The 13,945-nt window shown below is 38.0% G+C and overlaps 1 protein-coding gene across 1 annotated transcript in view; it reads left to right on the top strand.

The window, feature by feature from the left end:
• The window catches only part of LOC141904729 (voltage-dependent T-type calcium channel subunit alpha-1H-like), a 71,172-nt gene that overhangs the window by 40,646 nt on the left and 16,581 nt on the right, over nucleotides 1-13,945 (top strand). Inside the window, exons 6-16 of the mRNA XM_074793371.1 lie at nucleotides 876-1,644; nucleotides 2,074-2,241; nucleotides 3,742-3,884; nucleotides 3,973-4,124; nucleotides 4,333-4,518; nucleotides 5,507-5,645; nucleotides 8,691-8,846; nucleotides 9,125-9,221; nucleotides 9,307-9,541; nucleotides 9,757-9,957; nucleotides 12,108-12,456. Coding sequence (XP_074649472.1) covers nucleotides 876-1,644; nucleotides 2,074-2,241; nucleotides 3,742-3,884; nucleotides 3,973-4,124; nucleotides 4,333-4,518; nucleotides 5,507-5,645; nucleotides 8,691-8,846; nucleotides 9,125-9,221; nucleotides 9,307-9,541; nucleotides 9,757-9,957; nucleotides 12,108-12,456 — 2,595 coding nt within the window. The remainder of the gene's footprint in view (nucleotides 1-875; nucleotides 1,645-2,073; nucleotides 2,242-3,741; nucleotides 3,885-3,972; nucleotides 4,125-4,332; nucleotides 4,519-5,506; nucleotides 5,646-8,690; nucleotides 8,847-9,124; nucleotides 9,222-9,306; nucleotides 9,542-9,756; nucleotides 9,958-12,107; nucleotides 12,457-13,945) is intronic.

The following is a 13,945-nucleotide window of genomic DNA, read 5'->3' as shown; positions in this document are numbered from 1 at the left end:
AATTTACGCACATGTCAAAACATTTCGAATTTCATCAGATCGAAAATAACAGCGATTACTTCGGGAATTGTTACTAAAAAGAAAGGAATTCTCTTGTGACATTGTCAAAATGTTCAACTGTGAATCTATTATAGACGTTGTCTGTCTGCTAAGAGAGTTTGGGTTTTCGGACGCTCGGATATCAATGATCAACATTATTACTACCGATTGTTGCTTTGAGATATAATTGGAAATCGCCAATGCGTAGATGAGGAGATAATCTGATATAATTGTACGGACTTCTTAACAAAACAGATAATAAATAATGATTGAATGTCCCCCCGATGATAGCAGGGATTTCATATAATGTGTCTAACAGTTGCTAGCACGTAATTCGTATCAGGCCCGAGGGTAACATTTCTACACATTGTGAGGTGATAATGTGGCAAGTTACATACATCATGATGTCACTTGTAGGAGTAAAGAAAAAAAAGAAAGGCGATTATTAGGACTTTTGCCTATTAATTGAGCGTTTGACAAATCAAGGATATAAGCAGTTAATGCGTCCTACTCTTGAAAACATCAATACCAAATTGAATCGAATTACTTTCAGGCGAAAATCTAATGTCTGTCATCTGCTTTTAGTCGTAATCTGTCAATAGGTCTTTCAATTACTTAATGATTTTTTTCCTTTCAAGCTCTATAAGGTATGATTGTCAACGATAGTTCTCTCCTCTCCCCGACAACTGATCATAGCGAAGAATGAATTATCAGCTCCGCGCGAACTTAACTGATAATGTTGAACGATGTTAAGCAGCCCAAACGATCTAGAAAGTGGTTTAATTGATATCTTTTTTATATCTTATCAATGAAATGCAGTTTTTTTTTTCTTTCAGATCGGTTCATTTTTTATGATCAACCTCTGTCTAGTTGTAATCGCGACGCAGTTTTCCGAAACGAAAAAGCGCGAGACCGAACGCATGATGCAGGAACGAAAACGCTTCCAATCGAGCAGCACTCTGGCGAGTAACTCGGAGCCGGGCGGCTGTTACGACGAAATACTCAAATACCTTGCTCATCTGGCGCGCAGACTCAAACGACGAATTGTGCGAACGTTCAAGCGCGCGCAGGGAAAACGTCAGTGCAAAGTGAAACCGGAAAAAGCGATATCGTTGCGTCGCAAGCGCGGACGCTGGAAAACACCGAAACAATCCGTGCAGTTACAACACGCGCATCGCATGGCGTGTACATTCATAACTCAGAGGGCCTACATGGATCCGGGTCAACAGGCTCCGAGGGCGAGTCCCGAGGTATCCGATATCGACCCTGTTTCGTCGCCGCGGCGGCCGAATCACCTTATGTTGCCGAGCAACAACAGTCTAAACCCATCATCAGAATCTCTTCACAGTAGCGCGTTTGTATCGGATAATACGCTAGCGCCCCCTATGGACGCCGTGATCAAATCACAACAGTCTTCCCCTAATCATCTAGTTCCGCTATCATCGTCATTAAACGGCACGGGCAGTTCGCGACAACTAAACGTGCCCGACACTACTAGTCTCCATGGTGCTAAAAATACGCTCGCTGCTCCTAACTCACTGCTGAATATGGATTACAATGATATGAATAAGTTAAATCCAAATGTGGACGGCACTAAAAATGCAGGTATAAAAATGCATCTTTCCCAATTCTTTCCAGTAAACACAGATCCTAATTGATATGTGATATACCATACTGATCCATAACACATCAATAGGGTTTTCTGCCAAAAATCCGTTATCGCAGCTTTGCAGCTATGTTTATTACTGTTTTTTATCATTATCATTCATTTATTCATTTAACAACATTGGAGCATCTTGATTTACGAAATGTGATACTGTAAGGCATAACTTGCAACCACAAACCACAAACTGCTAGTAGAAATAATTGCTAGTAGTTCCTACATCGATATAAATCCGTATCTATAATCTTGGAACAATATGGGAACATACAAACTGTGTCTGGCTGAGGTTGAAAAAAGAGTCCCAACTGAAACTCATGTAAAACTCACACTAGTTTGGACTTTTTTGTTCTATTTTTCTCTAGGGGAGAAAGGTCTTTCAGCACCCCATATAACATGTACATTACCAGATTATGATACGCAACATTCTGAATATGAGTGGAGTGACAGCGATGATGATGTATCTTCGAGCGATTGGAAAGATGAGTCTTTAGATATTCCACAACATCCACCAGGTCGGTTTCATTTCAGACTTTCTAATTGTCTAATGGATTATGAAAAAAATTATATCTCGAGAAAAGTGCGATAACAATTTTTCCCAATAATGGCTCGCGTGTGCGTTATTGTGTCATTGCCACTAAATTCAATCAGCGCCATCTGTTGATAGTAAGAAGAATCACCGTCTGCTCAGGTGAATTCATACGCAGACGCACTGCATACCTCGAATTCCTTATCAATAATAAAAAAACAAGATGTAAGAATCACTGCTTTGATGCAATTTTCATGATTTGTCCCAAAAACAACTGTTATTTGTTGTCGGTGGTTACTGCGAGCTTATCTTTAATGGATTTTGTTTCGGTATCAGTCGGTGCGAATACATTTTCAGAAGCCGTCGTTATCGGAATTCTGCGTAGAAAAAAGAACGACTCGGCTTTAAACAAATACGATAGATTCGCTATAAATCGATGATTATTCTCAGACTATATAACGAAAAAACGCGAGCATTGCTCCGTAAAAAAGTGTTTTATATCATAACTTGATTTCCGACATGAAGTTTAGTATTCATAAATATGAGATCTCAGAAATGCCTTTAACAAAAAAAAGATTAAAAAACTTGATTGTTCCTTACGTTTACAAATTCATATCGGATACATTACAAGACATTCGTGAATATACACATTATAAAATGCCGCATGAAATACCATGTTAAACGACATAAACAATTTGATAAATTTGCTTAGCGAGATCTATCTTCCACTAGTGGATGAAGACCAGCTTGCAAATAATGCGATATACTTTGGTATCATTCTTATAGCATGACAAGAGAAACGTGAACTCTCAGGTAGAGATCAAAAGTGGTGCATTTTTCTAGTTCTGAGAAGTATATGTCTCATGTTTTGCTCAGGGGGAACAGTGAAATAGGAATTGTTCCTCGCCATCCGCATATTTTACCATAAAACAGGATTTTATTTACCATAAAACAGGATTTTATGTACCTCGTCTATTATATGGATAAGGTAACATCGCGAGCCATCACTGGGTATGAATTGTTGTCACGTTTTATATCTAGCGAAATTTTTTAACGGCGATACGGTTATCAAGATAACAACATTACTGAAATGATGATTGATTTCGTCGGTTTTCTTTTCTTGAAATTTATTTCTTTAAACTCAAAAACAGATTTTACTTTTAAAGTGTTTCAATTCACAATGGCTAGTGGCACAACGCATTTTGTTCTTTCGCTGTTGATGACCACAAATAAATAAAGAATTTAAAAATTTGTTTGTAAAAAATAATCATATGTATATAGCGAAAGTAGCGAAATTTACGCCGTGCCTGGGCCTCATACATCGAAGTTCAGTGACTTTTCTCCCGATGAGAAAATTCCTCGCTTTGCTCTTCCTTTTTTTTCTAATCGGAATCTATCTTGAATATATATGTTGTATTCAGTAAAGCTTCGTTTTGTTCGTGTCTTCGTGTTTTTATTTTGCGTTGAATAGTTTGCGATAAGGGCAGTAATATGCCAATAATATCTACGGTAGGTTGCATCGACTGTTTTTCAGGATGTTTCTCGATGTTCCGTCAAAAAATCAAAGTTCTCGTGGACCATAACTATTTTCAACGCGGAATTTTGATGGCTATTCTCGTGAATACGATGAGCATGGGCATTGAATACCATAACCAGGTATTTTTCGAAAATCGTAGCAAAATTTTCCGTCCATTTCGTCTCCTATTTAGGACTATGTATATATATTTTCAATATTTCTCTTCAGCCTCCGTACCTAACCGATATCTTAGAAAACAGCAACTTGTTCTTTAGCGCCTTGTTCGCGACTGAAATGTTGATGAAAATCCTAGCCGACGGTGTGTTCGGTTACATAAGCAACGGTTTCAATGTTTTCGATGGTTTTATTGTGATACTTAGGTAGGTGTATGCGGACAGCCATTTTTTATACCGAACAGTAATAAACAAGTCGCTGATGTTGCATATATGTATCACTCCCGGGACCGAGATGTATTTGTATAAATGCTATGTATATCTATAATGAATTTATGAATAACGACCGCGAGACAACGGACTGGGACAAACGATAAAAGCGTGAATTAATGAAGATGTATTTGATGTATTTCAGTCTTGTTGAGTTAGCACAGGGTGGAGAAGGAGGTCTTTCCGTATTACGAACATTCCGTCTATTGCGTATATTGAAACTGGTACGATTCATGCCTGCGCTCAGGCGCCAGCTAGTTGTGATGCTCAGAACTATGGACAATGTGGCTACATTTTTTGCGCTATTGGTTCTGTTTATGTTTATATTTAGGTGAGTCTCGAATGAAATAGAATACGATTTACTTACCGAACTTAGAATATTCTAATTCAAAATAATCAATTCCGCTTAAATGTTAAATGACGAAAAGATCTATTTCAGAATGTTGGAGTGACCTGTTTTTTTAATGTTAACCCCGAAAATCCTAATTAACCCTGTCACAAGAAGGTCTGGAGTTTTGAGAATATGCCTTAAACCATATTGAAACTACTGCAGCAGTCAGTTTTATGAAAATTAGTCGATTTTCAATCGTTAGATTCGGACGGGTTTCATACCTTAATAATCTAAGGTTTGATACCCTGTAGTTGATGGCTGTTATGACCTCGATGATTGCGTTCGCGTCTATGTTACATTTTCACTCGTAACACACCACAGTCTTCTACCTTTCCTCAGTCCTTCCTTCTACCGTGGTCCATTTGTAATAATGTGGTACTTGTAATCGTGTGCGTTCTCTCTCTCTCTCTTTCTCCCCTCATGTTATCAACGAATCATTCCAACATTTTAATATGATATGCACTCAAATATGAAAATCAAAATATTCAATTTCCATATACTCGCCATGTTGGAATGATTTGGGGATAAAATGAACCATTTTTTCCGATCATGAAGTTGTCTTTTTATACTAATTAATGATTTTTCATGTGGTGGTCGCTAGATCTTTTTCTGCACTGATTCCGCTTCGAGATATATTTCAGGCTTTTTGTCATGTTTGTGCGCGTTTGTTCGTCCGTAAAATCGACAATCTTTAATATTCGTTTTATTATTATTACTTGTATTCATCGTTATTACGGGTTTTTTGTATTGGCGATAGTTTTTATGGTTTCTTTACCCTCCTCGAAACACTCGGAATGTTTGAATATAACTGCATGACCGGACGGATCGACTTCATTCGGTGCCGCGGATTCGGACGTCTGCAGCGCGACAATCACTCAATCCCAAACTTCGCACCTTTATCGTACGATTGTTTTATTTTAATGTACAGTATTCTGGGAATGAACCTGTTTGGATGTAAATTCTGTGAGAAAGACATGTCGTTTCGCCTGACCAATACTCGTCGACATCGTCGTTGTGATAGGAAGAATTTTGATACATTACTATGGGCGATTATTACAGTGTTCCAGGTACAGTAATCGGCACTACTGCATGATGGGATCAGGTTTCATTGTGAAATGCGCGCTTTTCGGAAACTTTCAACAGTGATCTGATCTGTATGGACCAGTTACAGCGCCCCATCCCTCTCCCATTCTCCAATGTATTTTCGTATCTAAGATATATTTTCTGTATATCGAAATTGTTCTGATGATAAACACTGTATTTGCACTGGTGGCGGCTGGCGCATCCATACTGATCATGTCATTACTCTTTGGTATGTGAATCTCTCTCTATCTCTATCTCTCTTGCTTTCGACGGAACTCTCATTCAGTGTGGGCTTTGACTATGATGTTTTTTACTAACACGAAGCTATGCTTTTCTTATTGTTTCAGCACCAAATCACCAAACTCAGTGTTTAAAAGAAATGTCGCTCGGTATATCAGTCTCGCGTACAATTTAACAGGTGAATTTTGAATACAATCCAGAATCTTTTCCAATTTACAAAGAGACTGGTAAATCGATGCTATTATATAGTTTGTTGCATCTCAACTGGAATTTCTCCCTGGCATATTAGAATTCGACGTAAAATGAATATTTTTGCTTCGACCAGTTAGAAGCTTCCCCCTGCTTCAACTAAACGGATGACAAAAGTGCTATGGTTGTGCATGCTACGGTGGGTTGGGATACGAAACTACATTTCTATGGGTTGGGTAAGAAATTGATTGGAATGCAGCAAATTACTCTGTAATGATGATGTAATTGACTCGGAATACGATTAGCCACGCTCTCGTGGCGGAGTGTAGAAATTGTATTTTGATAGACGTGTTTTAAACTGCCTGGTGGTTCTGGGTTGGTGTTTCAGACGTTATACAGCGCCTATTCCTCTATCTGAACTGAATTCAGGTCTACTGTTCTTTGATCGAAGCAATCATTCTTAAGATGCGATGTAATTCAGAACGCCGATGTATAAACGACTAAAATGAACTAAATGTCTAAGCAAAGAATTCGTATTGCCAGCCGTTGATCTTTATCCGTCAAATCCAAGGGCACAGTTAAAACATCATCACGTTTTTGCTTCATGCCAAGCCTATTTTGGACCAATTAAGATTGGATTCGACCGGTCCAGATGTAACCCATGAATGGTATTGGATACTTAGTTTATCGCCACGTTAACAATTTCTTGCTGGAATACAATATGTCGTCTATAATGTTCATATCTTCATTACTTTCATCCGTGTCTTTGTCTATCTCTATATACGTATATATATCTCTCTCTCTCACCCTCTGAGCACTTACTTATTCAAACAACATTCATCATCTCCGCCGCGACCTCATCTACTTTCACCTCTACCCCCGAACAGCCGAACAGGTCCTCCTGACGTCTCTGATGACTGTACCCACGGTCTTCACAACTCACACGTTATAGTTGCTACATGTTTCCTGTTTTTCGTTGCCTCTTAGTGTACTGGGCATGCATTTGTTTGGCGGGAAATTGTGTTCGCTCCCGGATGGTACGGACTGCCCTTGCGGTCAGTCATTCAACAGTACATTTTTGTGTAAATGTGAACGACAGAACTTCGACACATTGTTGTGGGCATTTGTAACAGTTTTTCAGGTAACGTAAACGAGTCATCGACGGATAATCCGTCTGCCTGCCTACTTGTGTACGTCTAGCGTTGTACTTATATCATACTCAACCCTTCAATACAAAAGAACTATACAAATTGCAAACTATATTCAACCATCATAAACATACTTGTGTTTGTGATGTTGCAACTCTGAAAGTATTCGCCATCTTCAATTATTTGCAATATGTATATTACCATTATTTAAAAACAAACTTGGATGTATGCGCAATTTGAATGAATTTCTACTACAATCTCAATACGCTTTGTATGTTTGGTCAATAATCGGGAATTTTCAACTGAATTTTGATGTCAGCTGCTGCTATAATTCAATCATTGCAATCTTCTGATTTTTCTATATTCTGCCTTTTATCTGAAATATGAAATTCTGACTTTCTGCCTTAAATGTCCATATATCTGAATGTTATCGATAGAGACTGAGAAATGCGACCTTTCTCTGGTTTTGGCTGCCTGATGGCTATTTTGATTTATTGGTCTGCTTTGTACAGATAACTTCTTGGAAAAGAATTAATGTTGAATTTTAAAACATCCAAGATCTAAAAGCCCTACCGCCGACCCCTGCACACATATTCACAGACATTTTCTATACTTACTATATGGTGTATATTTATGCCGATTCTTTATGTTGTAAATTGTGAATAATAGCGGAATGAACAAAAATATACTGAAAGTATGATTCCTGCATGAAATCAATTCACTTATCACACAAGTAGATCCACAAAATCAAGCATACGATGCCCCAACCTTGCCTGCTAAAAACATCATGAAGCTGATGAGAACATATCAAGATTATCTGGTCAGATCCGGTCCCCAGTCACCTCCTGAACGAACTACTGCTAAGCTAAGGAGATGTGACCAAGCATCAAATGAGGGGATTTACAATCCTAAGTATGGATAAGTTACGATCGCATTTGTGCTATCGCGTCGAATAGAAGCTAGAAACATTTATAGATGGTTTGCCTGAAATGTTAATGTCCTCACCTGGGCTAAACAAGAGAACTAGAAATGTACATCTAATGTAACAGTATATATAGTCAAAATAAGTTCGATGTTTCTTCATTTGAAATCGTCGGTTGTTAGTTCTGATTGTGTCAAGTTGATATGGTAAGTAGATAAAAAGAAAAAAAGAATCCAGCTCACCTTCATATTCACTTCATTCTACCATACTACCATATTTCCAATCTTTTCTTCCGCTCACTGATGCTTCATGCATGCTACACTTCAGTTTTCTATCCGCATGGTTTGCTAGAAAATTTGTTTAATCAAATGTTTAAAACTGTTCCTGTTTACAGGCTACATGTAAGTATCATTTGATGGTGTTATATTTATGACTTAACTGTGGTATATATTTGTGAATTGAATTGATTGATGACATTTTGATCCGTAATGTCTTCAAGCATTAGAAGTTGCATTCTTATGATTTTTTAGATCCTCACGCAAGAAGATTGGAACACCGTTTTGTACAATGGTATGGAGAAAACATCGGCTTGGGCAGCTCTCTACTTTATAGCTTTGATGACCTTCGGTAATTATGTACTGTTCAACCTGCTGGTCGCTATCTTAGTCGAAGGCTTTTCTGCTGAGGTACGTACCAAGAAACTCTTAAACCCTTCAGGGGCTAGCCAGTGTGCCCGCGCGAAAGTGGTTTTTAAAACCTCCTTAAATGAAATCCTTATTAACTTCCCGGACTAGTTCAAGAGTCTGAATTGATTAGATATATATTAACTCTTGATTATTTGCTGTATTAAAAGGGTATAGAAATAACGTGCCATTCATATTTTTGTGCCTACAACTTTTGAAAAGCTCTTTTTGAATACAATAAAGTGTAAAATATGAATGATTTTGCCGCTTTTGATCATCAGGGTGAAGAGAAGAAAAAAGAGAAAGAAGAAGAGAAGAAAAAACTGGAAGAAGAACAAAAGAAGCAATTAGATGATCTCAAAAATAATCAAGAAAAAGGTATTACCATTTTCTCTCATTTACGAGTCAGAAAGACAACGTCAATAGATCTTTACTCGAATATATATTTGTAAATCGTTTTCAGAGCGTAAGATGTTAGGACTGAGTCCCTGTGATATAACTATCAAAGATATCAACGTAACTAATGATGGTCCACTGAATCCACCGCCGATCATAACGCACACAGCCGCTACGCCCATGGCTACTCCTCAAGGCTCACCGAACGAAGCTCTCACTGCACCGAAAGACATAAACAATAAACTAGCAATTACCCAATCATTTCATATGAGTTCAGCGTCCATCGATTCCTTGGATAAAGCGTCTGTAAGTTTAAGCGATTTACTTTCAAATGATACCATGACCTTGTTCTATAGACGAGCGTTACTTTCAACCCGATCGACGGTTAGGTCAATTCGTAGTCAATTGAGTCAACTCCTCCTGTTTTGAAGTCAGCGCTTGTCTATAAAACTGGCCCCAGGGAGAAAGATCGTCCCAACGCTCGGTGACATTCTCGACCTTCCTTTTCCTCGCAGAGCAATCGCAGCAGTTTACGAAATTCGCCGAAAAATTCTCCGGGGCTGAAACGAACGGGCAGCAAGAACAATTCGTGGCGCCTGAAGAACAAAAATAAAGGCGATAAGACGAGTTTAGTGGATGAGAGCGATAGCGCCGATGAAGGGGATAACGTTAGTCAAAAGTCGTACCATTCCAGTCGAAGAAATTCCAATAATTACAGGTAAAGTATTAGATTTTGACCATTGACGAATGAAGCTACGATAAGCGTATCTCACTTGCGGTGGTTACTGAAATGACTTGAAATTAACCACACTGAAATAGGCTGCAATGTGTGTGTGTTAAGCATGCTTTAAGAATAGGGAAGTTTTCTAGGCGCCATTTTGAGGCCAACCCGCAGGACCGCCTCAAAATGGCGCCTGGAAACTGGAAACTTCCCTATTGCTATCATTGCCATCGTCAACATCTTCATCATCACTCTCGTGATTCATTCAGTCATCTCCAGTAGTGCTGACTAACTTAGATCTCTTCCATTTTTCAGATTAACGATGTAAATACCGATTTGTTTATTGATTTCGATGTTTTCTGCATGTGCGATCAATGTACTAAATCAATTGTGTTTGTTAACTGTATAACATTGATGAACTGGTGAACTTATTTACCGCCCGTTCTTCACTTGGTTTCTTTGTTGTTTCTTTACCAACTTTTTACCATCGCTACAAACCGAATGTAAAGGCAGTGTAGTCAGGATGTCCGATATTCTGAATTTGCTAGTCCTATATATTATGAGATTTTAGCGCCTCTTGCTGACGAAAATCCCCCGCTTTTCAATGATAAACTCATAGAACTCTCGACGGCTTTTTTAGATTAGAACTTTCAATATTGTCCGATCAGCGCAAGACTTTCCGTAGCTCTCTTTAATGTATCTTATTTTTCTTGTCTCCGTCGCTGTAGTTCTACTACAACTGTAACCTATTTTTTCAGGTACGAGAGAATCTATTTCGCGATGTGTTTTTTTTTTACAAATAGAATATGAAAATGCAAAAATGAGCACAGAATTTCAACAGTGACAAATACACACATATTGAAGATTCTTGACTCTATATACGCTGTGCATTTTCAGCCTAGTTTCTCGTTTCTCTCTTCTCTGTTTTTGTGACATTTCTCTTTTTTCTTTTTTTTTCCGCTAGCAATGTGGTTACTGTTCGCCCACCGCCCCCGCGTATCTTGGTTCTAGGTGTCAAGGGCAGCACAGATAATCTGCAGTGTTCCGTTATATACACGTGCAAGACACCAAATTCTAGTTGTACTAGTAGTCCGACTTATAGGTATACAAATCTACGATTCGGTGATGTTTGGTGACCGATCGCCAAAAACATTTTCCCGTGTTTTGATCACCAGTGCATGATACACTGTATTGTTTCCCCCAGTTCACACACAAACCGTATATATCCATCAACATTAATTGCATGCTGTCCGCAGAGTCTTTTCTAGGAACGATTTGACGCCATTTTGACGTTGGTTGGTTTGAGTTTGCTTTGCACCGACCGACCATAAAATGAACAAGACCAGCATGAACTAAAAAACAACCATTCAATATTTAGATTGACTTGATAAATTGTCCTTGCGGTACGAGATTGCATTTGTGACCCCAGCACCGTCAATATACCCCTTGACCAGATGATGACCATCGTAACTAGATCTCTAGTGTATAGAAGGTTTTCACATTGCACTGATTTTTGTGAACAAAATGATCCAGTAATTCAGTTTGATATTCCCTTGTCATTTCGTATGCTATCTGATTATTTTTTTTAAAAGCAGAGTATGATGTATGCATATATTGTAATTGCCCCCTTAGACATGACATTATTATCTTTTGTTACATCTTGAGCTTGTACATTCGTGGGCATGTAAGGTGATGGATGATGAAGTTCCCAGTGTGCCGTGAATGTCGTTGTACGAGACGCATGGATTATCTCTCAACTCACACAATGACCATCCATCCTTTTGTGCAGTCCTTTCACTCACTAAAAAAACCGATTTTCTTCATTCCGAATTCATAACAGTTAGCAGCAGTAGTTCACTAGTGCAATTTGATAAAGATAAACATAATTTGCCTTCATGAAGACGATTGAATTTATATTTATTTGTATAATTTGCTAGAAATAATTGAAAAAAAAATCATCTTATGATTCTAACAACGCCATTCATTGTGTAGAATACCTGAAAAAAGCACAATTTCATTGTTTTTAACGGAATAACCGTTCAGTAGATATCTGATTTTCTGTTTGGCAAAATTGCCCATGCGACCTTGACCTTCTTGCAGACAATTTTCTAGTCGGTGAATATGAAATGTGAAATTTCTATTTTCAGTGATTGTAATGGACATGCCCCGCTGAATAATCAAAGGGCATTAAGTCCTCAAAATTCCATCAAAAGTCTCAAGACGCTGAGTCCTCGGAATTCGATCAAGCGTCACGGCGATTTGAGTCGCCAGAACTCGGTAACTAGTTACCGCAGTAACTTGAGTCGTAACAACTCGCTGACCCTGAGTCGACAAAACTCGATCAACAGTCGCTGCACGCTGAGTCCCCAAAACTCAATCGGAAGCGGAACTCCGAAAGACGAATACAAACAGAACAACCTGAACGACGTACCACAGGTCAAGGTCACCGAAGAAGAGAGCGAAGACGGCCAAGATCTGGATGCGATGGATGAAGTGGTAGGTATCTGAAACGATTGCTTTCGAGCTCAGAGGAATATTTCGAATGATAAAAATGAATGCGAATATAACTAGATACATCCATGCCTGATGCATAATAATCATATATACGAATTAAAACTAACAATTCAATTATCATATTAGTCTATATATTACAATTTTTTGGAATCTTGTTGTTTGAAGACTTATTAGACGTAGACCATGTTTTTACTATGCTATGTATGAATATGTACCAAACTGTGTATAATGTATAATCCTCGAATCATCAGTGGCGTAACGTCCGAGTTTGCTTCTTATTTGTGCTTAATGGTAAACCCAGTTCTGGTGAAGGCTGTTAGTCTTTATGGAGTCAATTCAGTTTATCATCATTTGTAAATGTTTTGGATGAAAGTGGATGAAATTATTCCGAAAGAAAATTTCAGATCAGATGATGGCAAACTAATTTTAAAGTGAAACACAAGCCCTCTCTAAATCTAAACAAGGTCGAAATACTATTTGCTCATTTGAAATCAATGTTTATCTCCTCGTCAGAAAAAACCTCTGGTTCATCAGCAAAACTCTTCCGTAGTAAGTTTAAGAACGACGAATTCACGAAAAATAAAAATCATTTTGAATTGTTTTTGTGGTGGTCCATTTCGTGATTTGGAAGCTATCTCTTCAATCATATATTTATCTATTTTATTTCAATTTTTCATCATCAATTTCATCTTTCACAAATTTATTCAGATAAAACGAAATGTGAATTCACATTTCGTGGCAAATCGCTGCAGTTTTCTCTAAGAAGTGAATGAGATACGCATATCGCGCTGCCAGCATGCATGCCATTTTGCAACCAATCATTTCATCCACGGCATCTTTAAAAACATATTTCTCAAAGTTCACTTAATGACTTTATTCATATTCAACAATCAAACGAAAGATATCTATCAATTCTGTGTTGATGTGATCATCGTCATTTTGACTTTGATGCTCTAATGTTAACCACATATTGCATACGTAACTGATCATGAAATACGTCTTTTCATTCTCCTCCTGTCTCAAGAGTTCAAAACCTTCTATCAGTGTAAGTTAAATCGTATCACAATTCTCACACTGATGTTCACACTGATCTGCCGGACACCATCAACACCGATTTGACCTGTGTATTTCGTTCTAATTCTGAGACATCATAATACGGAATGTGTACTACTAAAAATGTCCTTCTAGAAAGCATTCACGGAAGGACACACTTTGGGCATATTTCACTTCTCCTTTGCTGTTCTAACATTATATATAATATTTAGAAACACTCATGAATGTATCTTTATCTATATATCTCTCTCTATATATATATATATATATAACTGTGAAACTATGATTTCAGAAATTAACGTGGTTGGAAAAGGTATAGTAGTCTCAAAACTAGAAATTATTCGAAGGTGCTATCCTCCTGAGGTGCATCTCTCCATTGGTTGTAGTGACATTTCAGTAGTATAATCATAACGCATGA

This window comes from Tubulanus polymorphus, chromosome 4, assembly GCF_964204645.1.
Source record: "Tubulanus polymorphus chromosome 4, tnTubPoly1.2, whole genome shotgun sequence".
Lineage (NCBI taxonomy): Eukaryota > Metazoa > Nemertea > Palaeonemertea > Tubulaniformes > Tubulanidae > Tubulanus > Tubulanus polymorphus.
The sequence above is the reverse complement of the archived record's forward strand: the minus strand, read 5'-3'. Positions and strand labels throughout refer to the sequence as shown.